Consider the following 13,127-nt stretch of genomic DNA (forward strand, 5'->3'; position numbering starts at 1 on the left):
TATTTTAAAATACACATGCCAAAATTAAGAATTCTTGCAGCTAAATGTCTGAATGTACATTTTCTACTCTTGAAAATAGTTTACTTTTTTTTAGTCAGTGAAGTATTTAAAGTCAGTAGGTGAGAGCTGTGAATGATATCTAAATAAATACAACCACATATACAGGAACTTAGAAACACATATAGATACCTAACGCCAGTCTCCCACACTCCAGAATTTTCTGTGTCATGGCTTGCTTTTTACTTACTTGTGTGGTGTTTCCCAGTAATACAAGACTTGATTATTTTGTGATACTGAATCACTAAATAGGGTCATGTTCTGGTTGGCTCAAGGGCATAAAGCAATTCCTTTTTTTTTTTTTTTTTAGTTTACCTTCATCTATAAAAAGCTTTTTCTGTGTTAGATAAAGTTTCTATTTCTGTTGGTTCTCCCCCTTGCACTCATTAGACATCTTCTGCCCTATGCATAAAACATTTAGATATTCTTATTTTCAAGAGATAAAAGAACATTTACATTCTCAGCCCTCAGTTCAGGTTATCATTTTCCTAACGTGATTAGAGGCTGAAGCATCTCCAGCATGAATGGGATTGCAGGATTCTAGGCAGGTCTCCTGGAGCTCTCTGGGGAGCAGCTCCAGGATTTGGAACCCCTGGAGCACCATGGATGAAGAAGAGTGAACAGCTTTCCTGGGAATGAACTGGAGTTGTTGATTATTGAGTAGTCTCTGTCCAAGTGAGCTTTCTAGCACTGGCTCTGAGAGCATTATGAGCATTACTTTAAATGTTCATGTTATCAAGTTGCCAGCTCTCAATATAACCTGATATGCATGCTATGCAACTACTGGCTTGCATTGTAACACCCTACTTGCTGCTACCACCTTTATCCTTTCCCCTTTGCAGAGCAGGGTTTACGGTGCCTGCAGAGCCCTCCTGCATCCACAGAAGTACTTTTGTACCCTTTGCCTTTCAAATGACAGCACCCTTCCACTTTAGCATGTGTTAAACTCTGTGAGGAGGAAAGATGAGGAAAGATGAACATTGATCAGTGCTAGGTGATAACTTACGGATCCTGTAGGGAAAATCCCATTGTCAGCTGCTGCAGTCTTTCTCCATTTGTCCAAGGTACAGATCCTATCCTCTGGCAGGACTAGCTTATTTTGCATGCAGAGAAATAAAGTGGTTGCAAAAAAGGCAGAACACTGGAACTATGGACCTCCCAGATGCCGTAAAAGTCTCCAAATATTATAACAATGTCACAGTATTTTGTCACTGAGCATCTTTTCTTTGATAAGCAGAACTGTGACAAGTAAAGAAGAAAAAATATTGCCCTTTGCTGCATTCTCTTGTGTGAGTTAAGCAGCAGACAGGCAATTCTTGGCTGAAAGGCAGAACTGAGCTTCAAGTGTTACATAGCACTCTTGTGTCTTTGAGAACAAGAAGTGCTTGAGGTAGTTCAGGACTTGGTGGATTTCTGGAAATCTCTGAGACAACCTTTGCATTGACTTCCTGATCCCAGTGAGTAATCCTGCTCCTGTTGCCACTCTCACTTCCCCAGAGGAGGGGGCACAGAATTTTGGCATGTGTGTGGCCAGAGTGCAAGGATATAGGTAGGTAGTGACAGGCTCTGGTGACCTGTGTAGTAAGCACTGTATGGCAAAGCGGGTCAAGTATTGTTTGTAACAGTGAAATGAAACTTTGCTGATCTGCATATAGAGGCAATAATCAGAAAACAAGATGTGCAACTTTTGAAATGTCTTTAAAAAATGAAACTAATATAGCATATGAAAAGCCTGCCAAGACATAGAGCAGCATGGTGTTTTTAGTCTGATCTGCAAACGCTGCCATTCTGAAACTACATCACCTCATCAAAGGGAGAAAGATGTTCAAATTGCCTAATGCTGCTAAAGATAAGCGGGAGCTGCTCAGCCCCTGTCCACATTTTAAGTAAGCCGACAGAATGGTGCATAGTAGGCAGGCATGTCGAATATGCTGTGCCACAACTGGTGCCTTACTATAAGCATTATACCAGGCGTGCTAAATATGGAAACGCCGCTTATAGCCAGGAGCACCCACCCGGCTCCCCTTAGCATGCCCTGCGCCTGCCTCTCTCCCCCAGCCCGCCTGCCTGGCTCGCCCAGCCCAGCAGGCCACGGTCCCAGCACCCAGGACAAGGGCTGCCGAAATAGCCCCGCGGGACTGCTGTGCGTGGGCGCGGCAGAAACCACGTTGCGAGCGAGAGCATCAGTGCTATTTTAGAAACATTTTTTTTTTTGTTTTTCTTGCTTCTCAGCAAATGCTGCCGGGGGAGGGGAGGAGAAAGGAAGGGAGGGGAGGGCAGGGCGCGAGGAGTGCTTGTGCCCTGTTGCTCGCCCACCCACCCGCGCTCCTCCTCACAGAAATAGGCTTAGCAGCAGGAAAGGGTTAATTACGCTCGAGGACGAGGGAGGATTGCAGTTTGAAAGACAGCGACTGGACAGCTGTGTTTGCTGTGGTATTTTTAAATGCATTAATGCAGGCTCCAATCACCCGGCTGCGCTTGACCTATTTTTGGCTCAGGCCAGCCATTGTTCTATTTCTGCCGCCTCTGGGCCACGCTGTTGTTGATTCAAATGCAAATGAGTTGTCACTGCCCAGGCCAACTCCAGCAGCGGGACCTGGGAACGGCTGCGGGACAGCAGCGCGGCGGGGGGATCGCAGCCGGACCCCGGGGATCGGTTCCCGTTGGGTGCTTGTGCTTAGTGCGAAGCTGTGTCTCCCCACACACACTGCCAGAAAGCACCGAGATACTTCTTTGATTCTTCATCCACCTGCTGTTGGCTCCCAGAGCACAACTGGTGAAACTCTGAGGTGCACAGCCCAGCAGGCGCTTCTTGCCCTCTCACTGCTGTGTAAAGTGGATTTTGCCTTTTCTCTCCTAATAGATACTTGTACAAATGCTTAAACATTGCTAATTACTGAAGTGTACTGTCTGACGAGTCCGGCTGGAGGAGGTAGGACGGCAGAGGGTCGTGGCTGACTCCCCTGTGCAAGTGCCGTGATGAATCTCTCATGTAGCTGAAGTGCAGACTGGTTGGAATATGCTGCAGACAATTTACGAGAGTGAATCGTGTTTTTCCTCAGATGGGGTTTCTGGACGTGAACAGCTCTTGGCTCAGCAAAGAATGCACAGTATGATCAGCTCAGGTAAGAGACAGCTCAGCACCTCAGCCTTGCCTGCCTACACTGTGACTTACTGAGAAAATACAGCCCATCACAGCAAGAAAACACCCCTCCTTTAAAGAACTGATGTATTTTTGTGGGCTTTATGTAAGTTGTTAAATAATTCTCTCTTATCACAGTATGTTAGATACTAACTATCGCGTTTGTGGGGAGTTTGTCTCCTTCAGCCTGCTGCTTTCCAGCAAGAGCAAAATGCTAACAACTGAAATATAGTTGGCATTTTGTTGTTGTTTTTTTTTTCCATTTATTTTGTTTTGTGAGTGCAAAATGGGGCTTGTAGTATGAGCTTATTCACAGAGAGAATTTCAGCAGCAGCCTGTATCAGAAAGCTGCCATTACAGCCCATCACAGTTCTTTTCCTATGTGTTTTTGTAAACAGGATTTGGTCTTCTTGTGAGTTTCCTTTCCTCAGGTTTACATGCAGAGAGATTTTTATATTAATCCTGTTCTGTTTTCATTGTGAGGTTACTTTAACAAGAATGCTCGTAAAGCAAGACAGTCTCTTCAATATGCATGGCTTATCTTGCTATTTAGAAAATATTTTGGAACCTGGCAATAGTCAGGTAATGAGTCACTGAAATGTAAATTGGATGCATTTTTAATGAAGGTATTTCAAAGCTGATCTTATGGAACACTGGATGTTTCTGCATGTATTTGAATCGCTCCTTGGATTTTCTGATTTCTCTGTTAGCTGTGTTTGAGACATGAGGGTAATGTCTTAATGATGAATTAAGCCAAAATAATTGTAGCCATTCAGATGAAGCTTCATTTTGAAGAGGCTAAAAAAGTCAAAATTTCAGGTTACTTTTTATTCTACTGTGGATTAGCTGCTCTATATCTTTTCAATCCTAGGTTTCTCACTTTGTTTTTCGTAAAGTTGTCTTTATAGACAGCCTGTAAGTAGAATGTAATGTGAATTTTTAGATGTATGATAGTCTTAGTTTATTGCCCTTTTTTTCTTCCTTTTTTCATATCTATTTTTAGCAAAATTTGCAGTGTTTCCCACCTTGTAAGCACAAATACACATGTAGATCACAGATCTCTTCAGATATTCCCTGTTTTGGTACACCTGTTGAGCTCATGTTTCTTTGCTTCTTCTAAAAAAAATTTTATTTTCCTGCTTTACAGATGGAGAACTTAAACTTCTACTGTTTCTTTATTAAATACAACTGAAGAGCAGGCTTATGGTTTCAGATATTAAACTGTGAATGATTGTGTCAAATGGCAACATTTTTCTTGTTAGGAAAGTATTTAATGTTTTTAAACTTTATTATTAGTATTACTCAGTACAGAAAGTCATAAAATGTCATAATAACTAAGGAGATGAAAGAATGAAAGAGTGAGAAATTGAAGAGGTATTAAGTGCACATTGAATTAATTGTAAATATGTAAAGGGAATGAGCACTTCAAACTTGTGATGTTTAACATTGGGGATTTTTCTCTTTCTTTATAAAGCTGCTGGGTTGATTTGTTTCTTTATGGATGTCTCAAAGAATTCATGGTTTCTTTATCTCCTTAAAATACATTTTGAACACCAATTGCAGCTCCTTTGTCAAGGACAGGAATCAGGTGAAAGAGTTGTTTACAAATATGGGCAATGAAGTTCTAGCTATGAAAGTGGAAAAAAAGCAGAATTTCTCTGAAAGTGTTGCAGTTCTGCAAACTTTTATGTTGACTTACTGTTCAAGAATGATTGCGTTTCCTGAGCAGCTCAGCAAGTGTCCAGTGCTTTTATACTGGTCAGAGAGATAAGACTCACTGCTTCACCTTCCCTTCTATTGTTTGTTTTTTTTTAAATAGTGTCTCAAGTTGAAATTATCTGTATGCAAGTGCAAATCTATCCTTTTTTAAGTCCACTGTGCTAACTTGTAACCACCAAGTAACGTTGTTCATGTAATATCAATTTTCTCATTTCAAACACAAGAAAAGGAGGTAATTTTCTATGTGTTTATAGCTCTGAGTTTTTCCTTGGTGAAGACAAGAATGTCTTGTAACATTTGATTTTTAGCTGATATTACCTTAGGCCTCTATAACATATATAATTTCCTCTGTAGCACCAAGTAAAATAGTGTTGGTTTTTTTTTGTTGTTGTTTTTTTGTTTGTTTGTTTGTTTTTTTGTTTTTTTTTTTAACACAGTCAAGAAAATTGTCGAGGTAAAAGATGTTTAAATATATACTCTGTAAAGCACAAAATGTTCTACAGTGTTTCTGTTGGCTTTTGAGATACACAGTGAGACCACAAGTAGTTGATGCTGTACAGAGTCTGTAGTTTAATTCATGTCTGATGAGACCACAAAGTCTGGTGTTGCTGTCAGTTACCTTCAGTTCCTTTGAGATCAGAGTCTTACAGAATCAGTCTTGATAACTTTTGATGCACTGTCTCTATGCTGCATGCATACAGAGGAGAAAGGAGTAACCAGATCATAACTACGTGGTCTAGTGTTTGTAGTAACTAAAACCAGTCACCTGAATTTTGCTGAGAGCACTCACTCCTTACTTAAAAGTTATCTTCACTTCATGCACTGCACAGATTAAAAAGTTGTGCATGTTTCAGAAAAAAAAAAAAACACTGATACCTGCACATTTACAACATGCATTTTTAATATTCTTGAAGTCTTGGAATAAGCACAACTTATGTTGTCAGTGGGTGTTTAACTTTGCTATTTCCCAGGTGCATGTATTACACAACTCTAAATTTAAATAGACTGGAGTCATCCCCAAAGAAGACCTACGCAGTGGCCACTGGAAACATTTTTGCAAAACAAAATGTCTAAGGTATTTCTGACAATAGCAGGCATACCAAATGCTTCTGTCATGTGAAAGCAGTTCTTCTGGTATTCCCTCAATTACTGCTTTGCCTGTCTGTCTCCATCCCTGCTTGTAAATCATACTATGAATGAGATTATCTGGATAGTTACCAATCAAAAGTCTAATTATGAATGGAGCAATCTAGATAGGCACTGACTCAAGAAGCTGTGTAATTTGCAAACACCTACACCTTATTGCAGAGAGCTGTTTCAGCTATCTTGAGAAGACTGAACTAGATATTCCCATATGGTACTGTTGCTCTGAAATGCAGCAGTATGTACCATGCATCTTTATTTGAGAAAATGATGCTTATGCATTCTTATTTGATACCATAATTATTTTTGTTTCAAGATTAAAAAAAAAAAAATCAAATAAAAAACAACTTGAGTCTAAGTTTCTTATTTAGATAGTATTATTTACCTATGATATTTCTTTAATTTTACCCCCAAAGTCACAACTGCCATACGTGCAATGCCATAACAGGTTCTAGCATTCAGGTCTCCCATTCTACCACAATATGATTCATAAACTATAACCCCTTGAAAAAAAAGCCTTTGGTCCAGCAGGAATGATTCCTTGGCAGGAATCATTCACATGTAACAAATAAATTACTAATTCAGTGCTACATTAATCAAACATATTTCACTTGCATGAAGGAGAATAAGCGACCTACCCAGCCACAGCATCTGCAGATCTGTGACTTTAAGGAGTAATGCCAACATTATTGACCTCTGGTGATTAAACATACCGTGATGTTTTTCCAAAGGGTATGGTTGCTTCTTTCACCGTATTTTGTGAATGTACCCTTGCATTGGCCTTTCTAAATTCCACCTCAACTTTTATTGGGTAAGACATGGTCTGCCTCTTGCCCAAAGCAGCAGTGTTGAAAAATCAAGAGTTCAAGGAGATCTTGAGCTTAAAGCCTTGGCTTGTCAGTAGCTGACAGGTGACCTGAGTGAGTTATATAATCCTGCTGACGTCAGCTTCCTCTTCTGTGAAATGGGGAAAATAATACCTGTCAGGCTCAGAAATCTTTGGAACAAAATGGTTCTAAAGGGAATATAACAATTCAGAATGATTAATTTGATTGACTGTCCCTGGAGGTGCTCAGGACCAGGATGGATGGGGCCCTGGGCAACCTGGCCTAGTACCAGACCTGGAGGTTGGTGGCCCTGCCTGTGGCAGGAGGATTGGAACTTGATGATGCTTGGGGTCCATTCCAACCTAAACCATTCTGTGACTCAGTCAAGCTACACACTTGCAAGATAGTGATTTCACAAATGGAGTAAGTTAATGTAGTTGTGGTATTTTATTCTCTGCACTGACCAGAAAATTCAAGCTGTGTCTCTTGAATATAAATGGCAGAATTGGTGCTTGTGAGCATCATGTTATATGTGAGTTGGTAGGTCCTTTTTAGCTGTCTTCCCTCAGTAAGCCATGTTGTACAAAATTTATCCTATGCGTTGCATCTGTGGTGTGATGGCATAACCACACATGCATGTTTGTATATCTGTATTTATATTGCCATCAGGGAATATTATTTGATATTTGTTGGCCTTTTATTTCTGGCCAAACAAAACTGTCACCTGCTCAACTGGTCTCATGGAGAGATTGCAACAAGTAAATTCATTTAAAGGTTGGTTTTTGTTTTGGTTTGGTTTTTTTGAGGCACATGAAAATCGAAAATCTTGGAATATGTGCATTTTTGAATCCGGGAGTTTTATACTTACAGATAAAACTTGTCTTACATATGTGTTATCTCAGGCAATAATTCTTTGAAGTGAGGAAGGATAACGGAGAACGATGTTTTACTTTATGATTCTCTTTGAGTAATGAAAAAATGGTGTGAAACAGCTCAATTCAGGGAAGTTCTAGGCAGCAGTCAGGAGAGGCTGTTTTCAGTACCTCTCAAAAGCCAGGCAGAAAAAGAGCTAGTTCTTCATAGGAGCTGAAGTATTTGGATTCTTTGTCATCGGAGAGCACGGCTTAGCCTTAACAATCAAGGCTATGAGAAGAGCAGTGTAGACCTTGCCTGGTGATGGGTTTCAGTGACTTTTGGTGAAGGTATTGCTCAATCACATGTGCTGGACAAGGCACTGATTATGAATTCAGTTGAACAAAAAATGTGGTAAGGTGAAATTAAACTGTTTTTTCTTGTATGTGTTATTTGGGAAGACACTGAATACAGACCAATGTTGCCAATTTTGTGTGTCCTCTGTTGCTGTCATATTGCCTTTTTAAAAAAGTTTTTCTCCCTTATGTCCCAACTTCTAGAATCATGTGATGGTTACCTTTGCATCTAACGTTTTGAAAGGTATATTTATAAATTGTGGAAAAGGACTGGAACAGGAGTTTCAAAGTAAATGATTTAAAAGAATAGCAAGCCATTAAAGCTGGAAAACAAGTAAAATTGTTCTGCTTTTATTTTTAAAACCTCTTTCGCCTTCTTTCCTGATATCATTAGACACTGCCTGTACTACAAAGGTTCGCTAGCTCTGGCACTAGAACAGCAGCTCTTCTCTCTCTGAGCGTTGAGCTAAATCACTTATAGAAGACTTTTTTTTTACTTTAGTTGTTTATTGTTTTAGCTGTTCACCTTTCTTACATACACTGCTTTGCCCCTTGCTCAAAAGCATGTGTTTTCAGCTGGTCTTTCCTCATGTAAAACTGTGTACAGAAGTTATTCCCCTCATTAAAATTAGCATCCGATCTGAGGAACATTTGTAACTTCTCCTACTACCAGAGCTATAATCAGACTTTTATTTCTATAACAACTGCCCAGCCCATTTCTTTTGCACAGCCTTTGCAGAGGATGCAGAAGCTATGAGAAAGCAGAATGCTTAGCTGGCTGGTCTGCAAACATTCATCACTTCTCCTGTGTATATTTGCATATATGCATATATACACAGTGACTTCATGTTTTGATGTAGATGATGGGCAGGATTTCAAGTGAGATTGCATTTTACCTTTTCTGAACTACTGTTTTATTTTTATATGATGAATGCAATCCAAAATATTCTATGAAAACTGGCTGGCAGATACTGTTGTGCATGCATGAAAATCTGAAATGCCCCGTTCTGTGGATCTTCTTTCACAGGCTGACTCCTCTGGGTCAGTTATTCTTAGCCTAGTTATTTTCATCTTATGGCATTACAGGTCTAAGATTAGCCTGTTAGGCGTTATCATGCCATCTGAGTTACCTCCTAATATAACTGTACACCGGAATGATTATTTATAGACAGAGCATTCTGTCATTTTTGCTTTATTTCTGGTAGTTTAAATAAAGAAGAGCAACATTCAAGAAAAACCACAGATTCCTTCCTGCTGCCAAAACAACATGATAGCTGCCTGCAAAGGGGCAAGGATATTGTTTCAAATGTAGCAGATCCAACATCCTTTTTATCTCCTCCACTTCTACTAAAAAGAGGTACCTGGGGTAGTGTTCTGATCCTCTGAGGAGGTAGCAGGGGGCAGGATTGCTGCCTAGCCGTGCAGGGGACAGGCTTGTGGCTGGTGATGAGAACAAGGATATCCAGGATCTATTTTTAGGGGCTGGCACTGTCAAGCTCCATGTTCAGCGTGAACATGTCACATATGCACACAGCTCCTCCGAAATGGACCCTTCTCGTTTTGTTACGTAAAAGCAGTGCCTGCTGTTTAATTAGCCTTCTAAATGCATTTCACGGACATAACAGGAAGCTTTGGCAAAATGACACATTTTTAGCAAACCATTCTTCATGGCTGCTTCACAAGTGTATCTGCTAGAAAACCTTAATCCTGAAGCAGAGTTGTCATTCAAAAACATGGTAAAGCACATCCTCCCCTCAGGAAGTTTGCTGCGATCTCAGTGGCTGTAACTAGAAGCAAGTTTTCAGTAACAGTTTGATAAAAAGCAAGACAAATAAGAAAGTGGCAGATTGTCAGCTAGGTGTTGGTGCAGCCTTTGAGTATAGATGAAGCTGGCCATTTCTAAAACAGTGAAATGTTAATAGATTAATGAACTCCATTTTTTCTTTTTCACCTTTCTCCTCTAAATAAGTGTTATATTTCTCTTTGTGAACATTCTGAATATGATCAGGATCTGCTTCAAAATGTTTTTGGTGTAAAAAACATGCAAAGGCAGCAGAAACCTTTATGTGGTTGAGGTACAGTGCTAGTTTAACTCTCCTGTTGCATAATAAACAGCTCCTGTAGTTTTGTCAGACTTGCAGTTCTGTACATTACTCTAAAGGTACTCTGGCATTTTATATAATCTGAGCACAGCCAACACATATGCTTTATTAGCTTTGTGTCTCCTGGTTGCAAACTCCTTCCTGCTTCTGGAGTGTACAAATATGACAAGAGCTCCAAGAATTCAAACCCTTTGTTGATGACTGTGCTCGAAATGCAGGATGCTCCATGCTAATGGTAACACATTCCTTCTGGTAATGAAACTGGGTATCATCAAAGAGAGACAGGAGAGAAAAAGAAATGAATTATTTTAAAATGCCATTTTTATAAACCATGTTTTTACAGTCAGAGATGATTTTTCTCTTTTGCGATCCCTGTGGTTGAAGGTATGTGTGCCACAATGAGGAATAACAGCTATTCAGTTTCTGTGAAATCTGGAATGGAATAAAGAGAAAGCTTAATGTTAATGTAATAATTTCCTCCCATTGTTTTGTTCTTAATCCAAATTTTTCTGTCTTGGTGCCCAAGGCCAAAACCCTGTTGGCTTTGCAGAGTAACATTTTGAAGAGGAATAGGGAACACAGGCTGCTAGTGCTTTGTCTCCTATGGAGTCTTTCTGATGTTTATTCCTCCTACTCCTAACTGCAGTAAGATGTGGTAGGGGTTGCCTTATACTTACCTGTTCACATCACCCCTCCTTTTGGAGAACATGAAATCTTTATTCTGTTCATCCACTTGTTTGATCTGTAAATTGACATGATTACTGAAAAACACGTATTTTTCCCTACCTTTGTCATGTTTTTGCTATGGATATGACTGAGATAAAACTCCTGGACTGTTAAATTTTTATATATTCTTATTTGGTTCTGGTTTTGAAGATATAAAATGCATAAAAGAATTCCCTCGTGAGGATCGCACCAAGAAGTATGAAATAAAACCCCTGTTTTGTGGGATGATTTCATGTTGAGATGAATAGTGACAAAATTAGTAGTATTTTGATGCACGTAACAGCATAGGAAATAGCAAAAAGAAAATTATCAGCGTGTTTATATGAATATATATACTTCTACATGAAGGTATTTATTAAAAGATGTATCAGAATTCTCATCCAAAAAATCCTTGCACAGCAGTTGCTGAAATCTGTTGGGACTTGAATTCGAGAGAGCATTTTACCTTGGGAATCCAGTAGATGCTCATCAGCCCATGTGCATGTGCTCAGCAGTGTTCCAGGCTCAGAAGACAGATCTACTCATTCCCTTGCACATGTCAAGAAGTTTCCATCCTTTTATTTGCTGTTACTGATTTTCCTGCAGGATCTAATTCAGAAGAATGAAGTTTTATTCTTTTGTTTATTTGAAGAATTGATACTACTATCAATTATCATTGAAGGATTTCTATTGGAAACAATAAGTCTTACCTGTGTTTCTTCAAGTTGTATGAAGGAAGGATTGGCATGAGGTAAAGTGATTTGGTGGAAATATCAGAGAGTGTTATAAATGGAGGAATAGTGAGAGATTATACAGGCATTTCCTGTATTAAAATGCTTTATGAGGGAGGATGGAGAAAGAATGGAGATGCAAGGGAACCATGTAGGAGATAGAAATGAGGGAGACTGGAGCACATGCCATGACAATGAAAGTAGTAGGAAAAATATGGCTGAAAGCAGTTAAGAAAGTAGTCACATTTGATAGAAATGAGAGAAGCTTCTGTCAAGAAAAGAGAAAAAAAAACACTAGAAAGAAGACATGGAGAAATAGCATTGTCTTTAGAATCAGCAGAAGCTGTTAAAAACAATATAGGAGTGCTTTACTCTACACAGTCACATAATAAACCAGTATTCGGGGATTTTCCAAACAATCCTAAAGACTGTTTTTCTGGTTTTTGGTTTTTTTTTTGCTCGTTTATTTGTTTGGGTTTTTTTTGTTTGTTTTCTGAGAATGAATAAATTGTTTGGGAGAGGGAGAGTTGTGGGACGCAGTCTATTTATGCACATGCTACAGATTCTGTTCCATCCCACCATCTCTAACTCCCATCCCCCAAGTACAGCTCAGCTTTCCTACAGAACCTGCAGAGCAATCTCATCTGTGCTTTGCAGTGAATTACCATTGGCCTGACACTTGCACCATCCTTGGCTTTGCCTTTTCTGGTTGCCCTGATTGGCAGCTTTCTCAGCTCTGTGCATATTTTCTGGTGTTTTTGTTGTTTTTTTTTTCCCACTCATTCCAATGAATATATGGATAATGGGGCAGCTGAAGAATTTACTCGGGAAAGAAGAGAAATTATAGATGGCAACATCAAAGGACTAAAAACAAAGAAATAAACAAGGAATGCTACTGTGGATGAATTAAGTAATAATGATGCGAGTACGAGTAAGGATATAAATACTGACACAGCTATTTTGTTCAGAAAATGAATGGCCATAAATGGAAATATTTTTTTAAAAATGCCCGTAGGCTAGAGTTCTGAAACTTCGTGTAAGAGAGAATGCATCTCTCCTGTCACTGATATATAAATTTATTATTTTATTAATTATTTATTAATAAAATTTATTATTAATAAAATTAATATATTTATTAATATATAAATTTAAATCAGATGTATATATAGATTTATCACTGATCCTATTCTGTTTTCCAACTCTTAATATATATTAAAATTTGACAAAAATTTTAGGATGTGTTGAGTTTCATGGATTAGTTGGGGTGAGCTTGAATGCATGTCTAAGGCCAAGTGCTGTTCCTCACTCTGCGCACTTTGCATCACAAAAGGTGGACTTCTATCTCACAGAATCTTGCAAGCTGCGAAGGGCTGAAGGCACCAAGTACTTCAGTAGCTGATTCTTAAGACTCATTTGTGTTGTTGCCTCTATGAAGTACGTTGCTGTATTGCTGTGAATTATCCTTGATGTTGGAGGGCCATGGAGGGAGGGAG

At 39.2% G+C, this 13,127-nt stretch overlaps 1 protein-coding gene across 13 annotated transcripts in view; it reads left to right on the forward strand.

Moving 5' to 3' along the window:
- The window catches only part of HDAC9 (histone deacetylase 9), a 441,905-nt gene that overhangs the window by 167,156 nt on the left and 261,622 nt on the right, over positions 1–13,127 (forward strand). For 2 of the 13 annotated variants that reach the window (XM_048952240.1, XM_048952232.1), the window contains one exon: positions 3,120–3,182. The exons of 1 other annotated variant lie outside the window; for it this stretch is intronic. In XM_048952240.1, the coding sequence (XP_048808197.1) occupies positions 3,120–3,182 (63 nt within the window). Of the gene's footprint in view, positions 1–2,386; positions 3,183–13,127 lie in introns of those variants that run through there. 10 more of the 13 variants (XM_048952231.1, XM_048952233.1, XM_048952230.1 and 7 more) reach the window with 8 other exon arrangements.

Source organism: Lagopus muta, chromosome 7 (genome assembly GCF_023343835.1).
Source record: "Lagopus muta isolate bLagMut1 chromosome 7, bLagMut1 primary, whole genome shotgun sequence".
NCBI lineage: Eukaryota > Metazoa > Chordata > Aves > Galliformes > Phasianidae > Lagopus > Lagopus muta.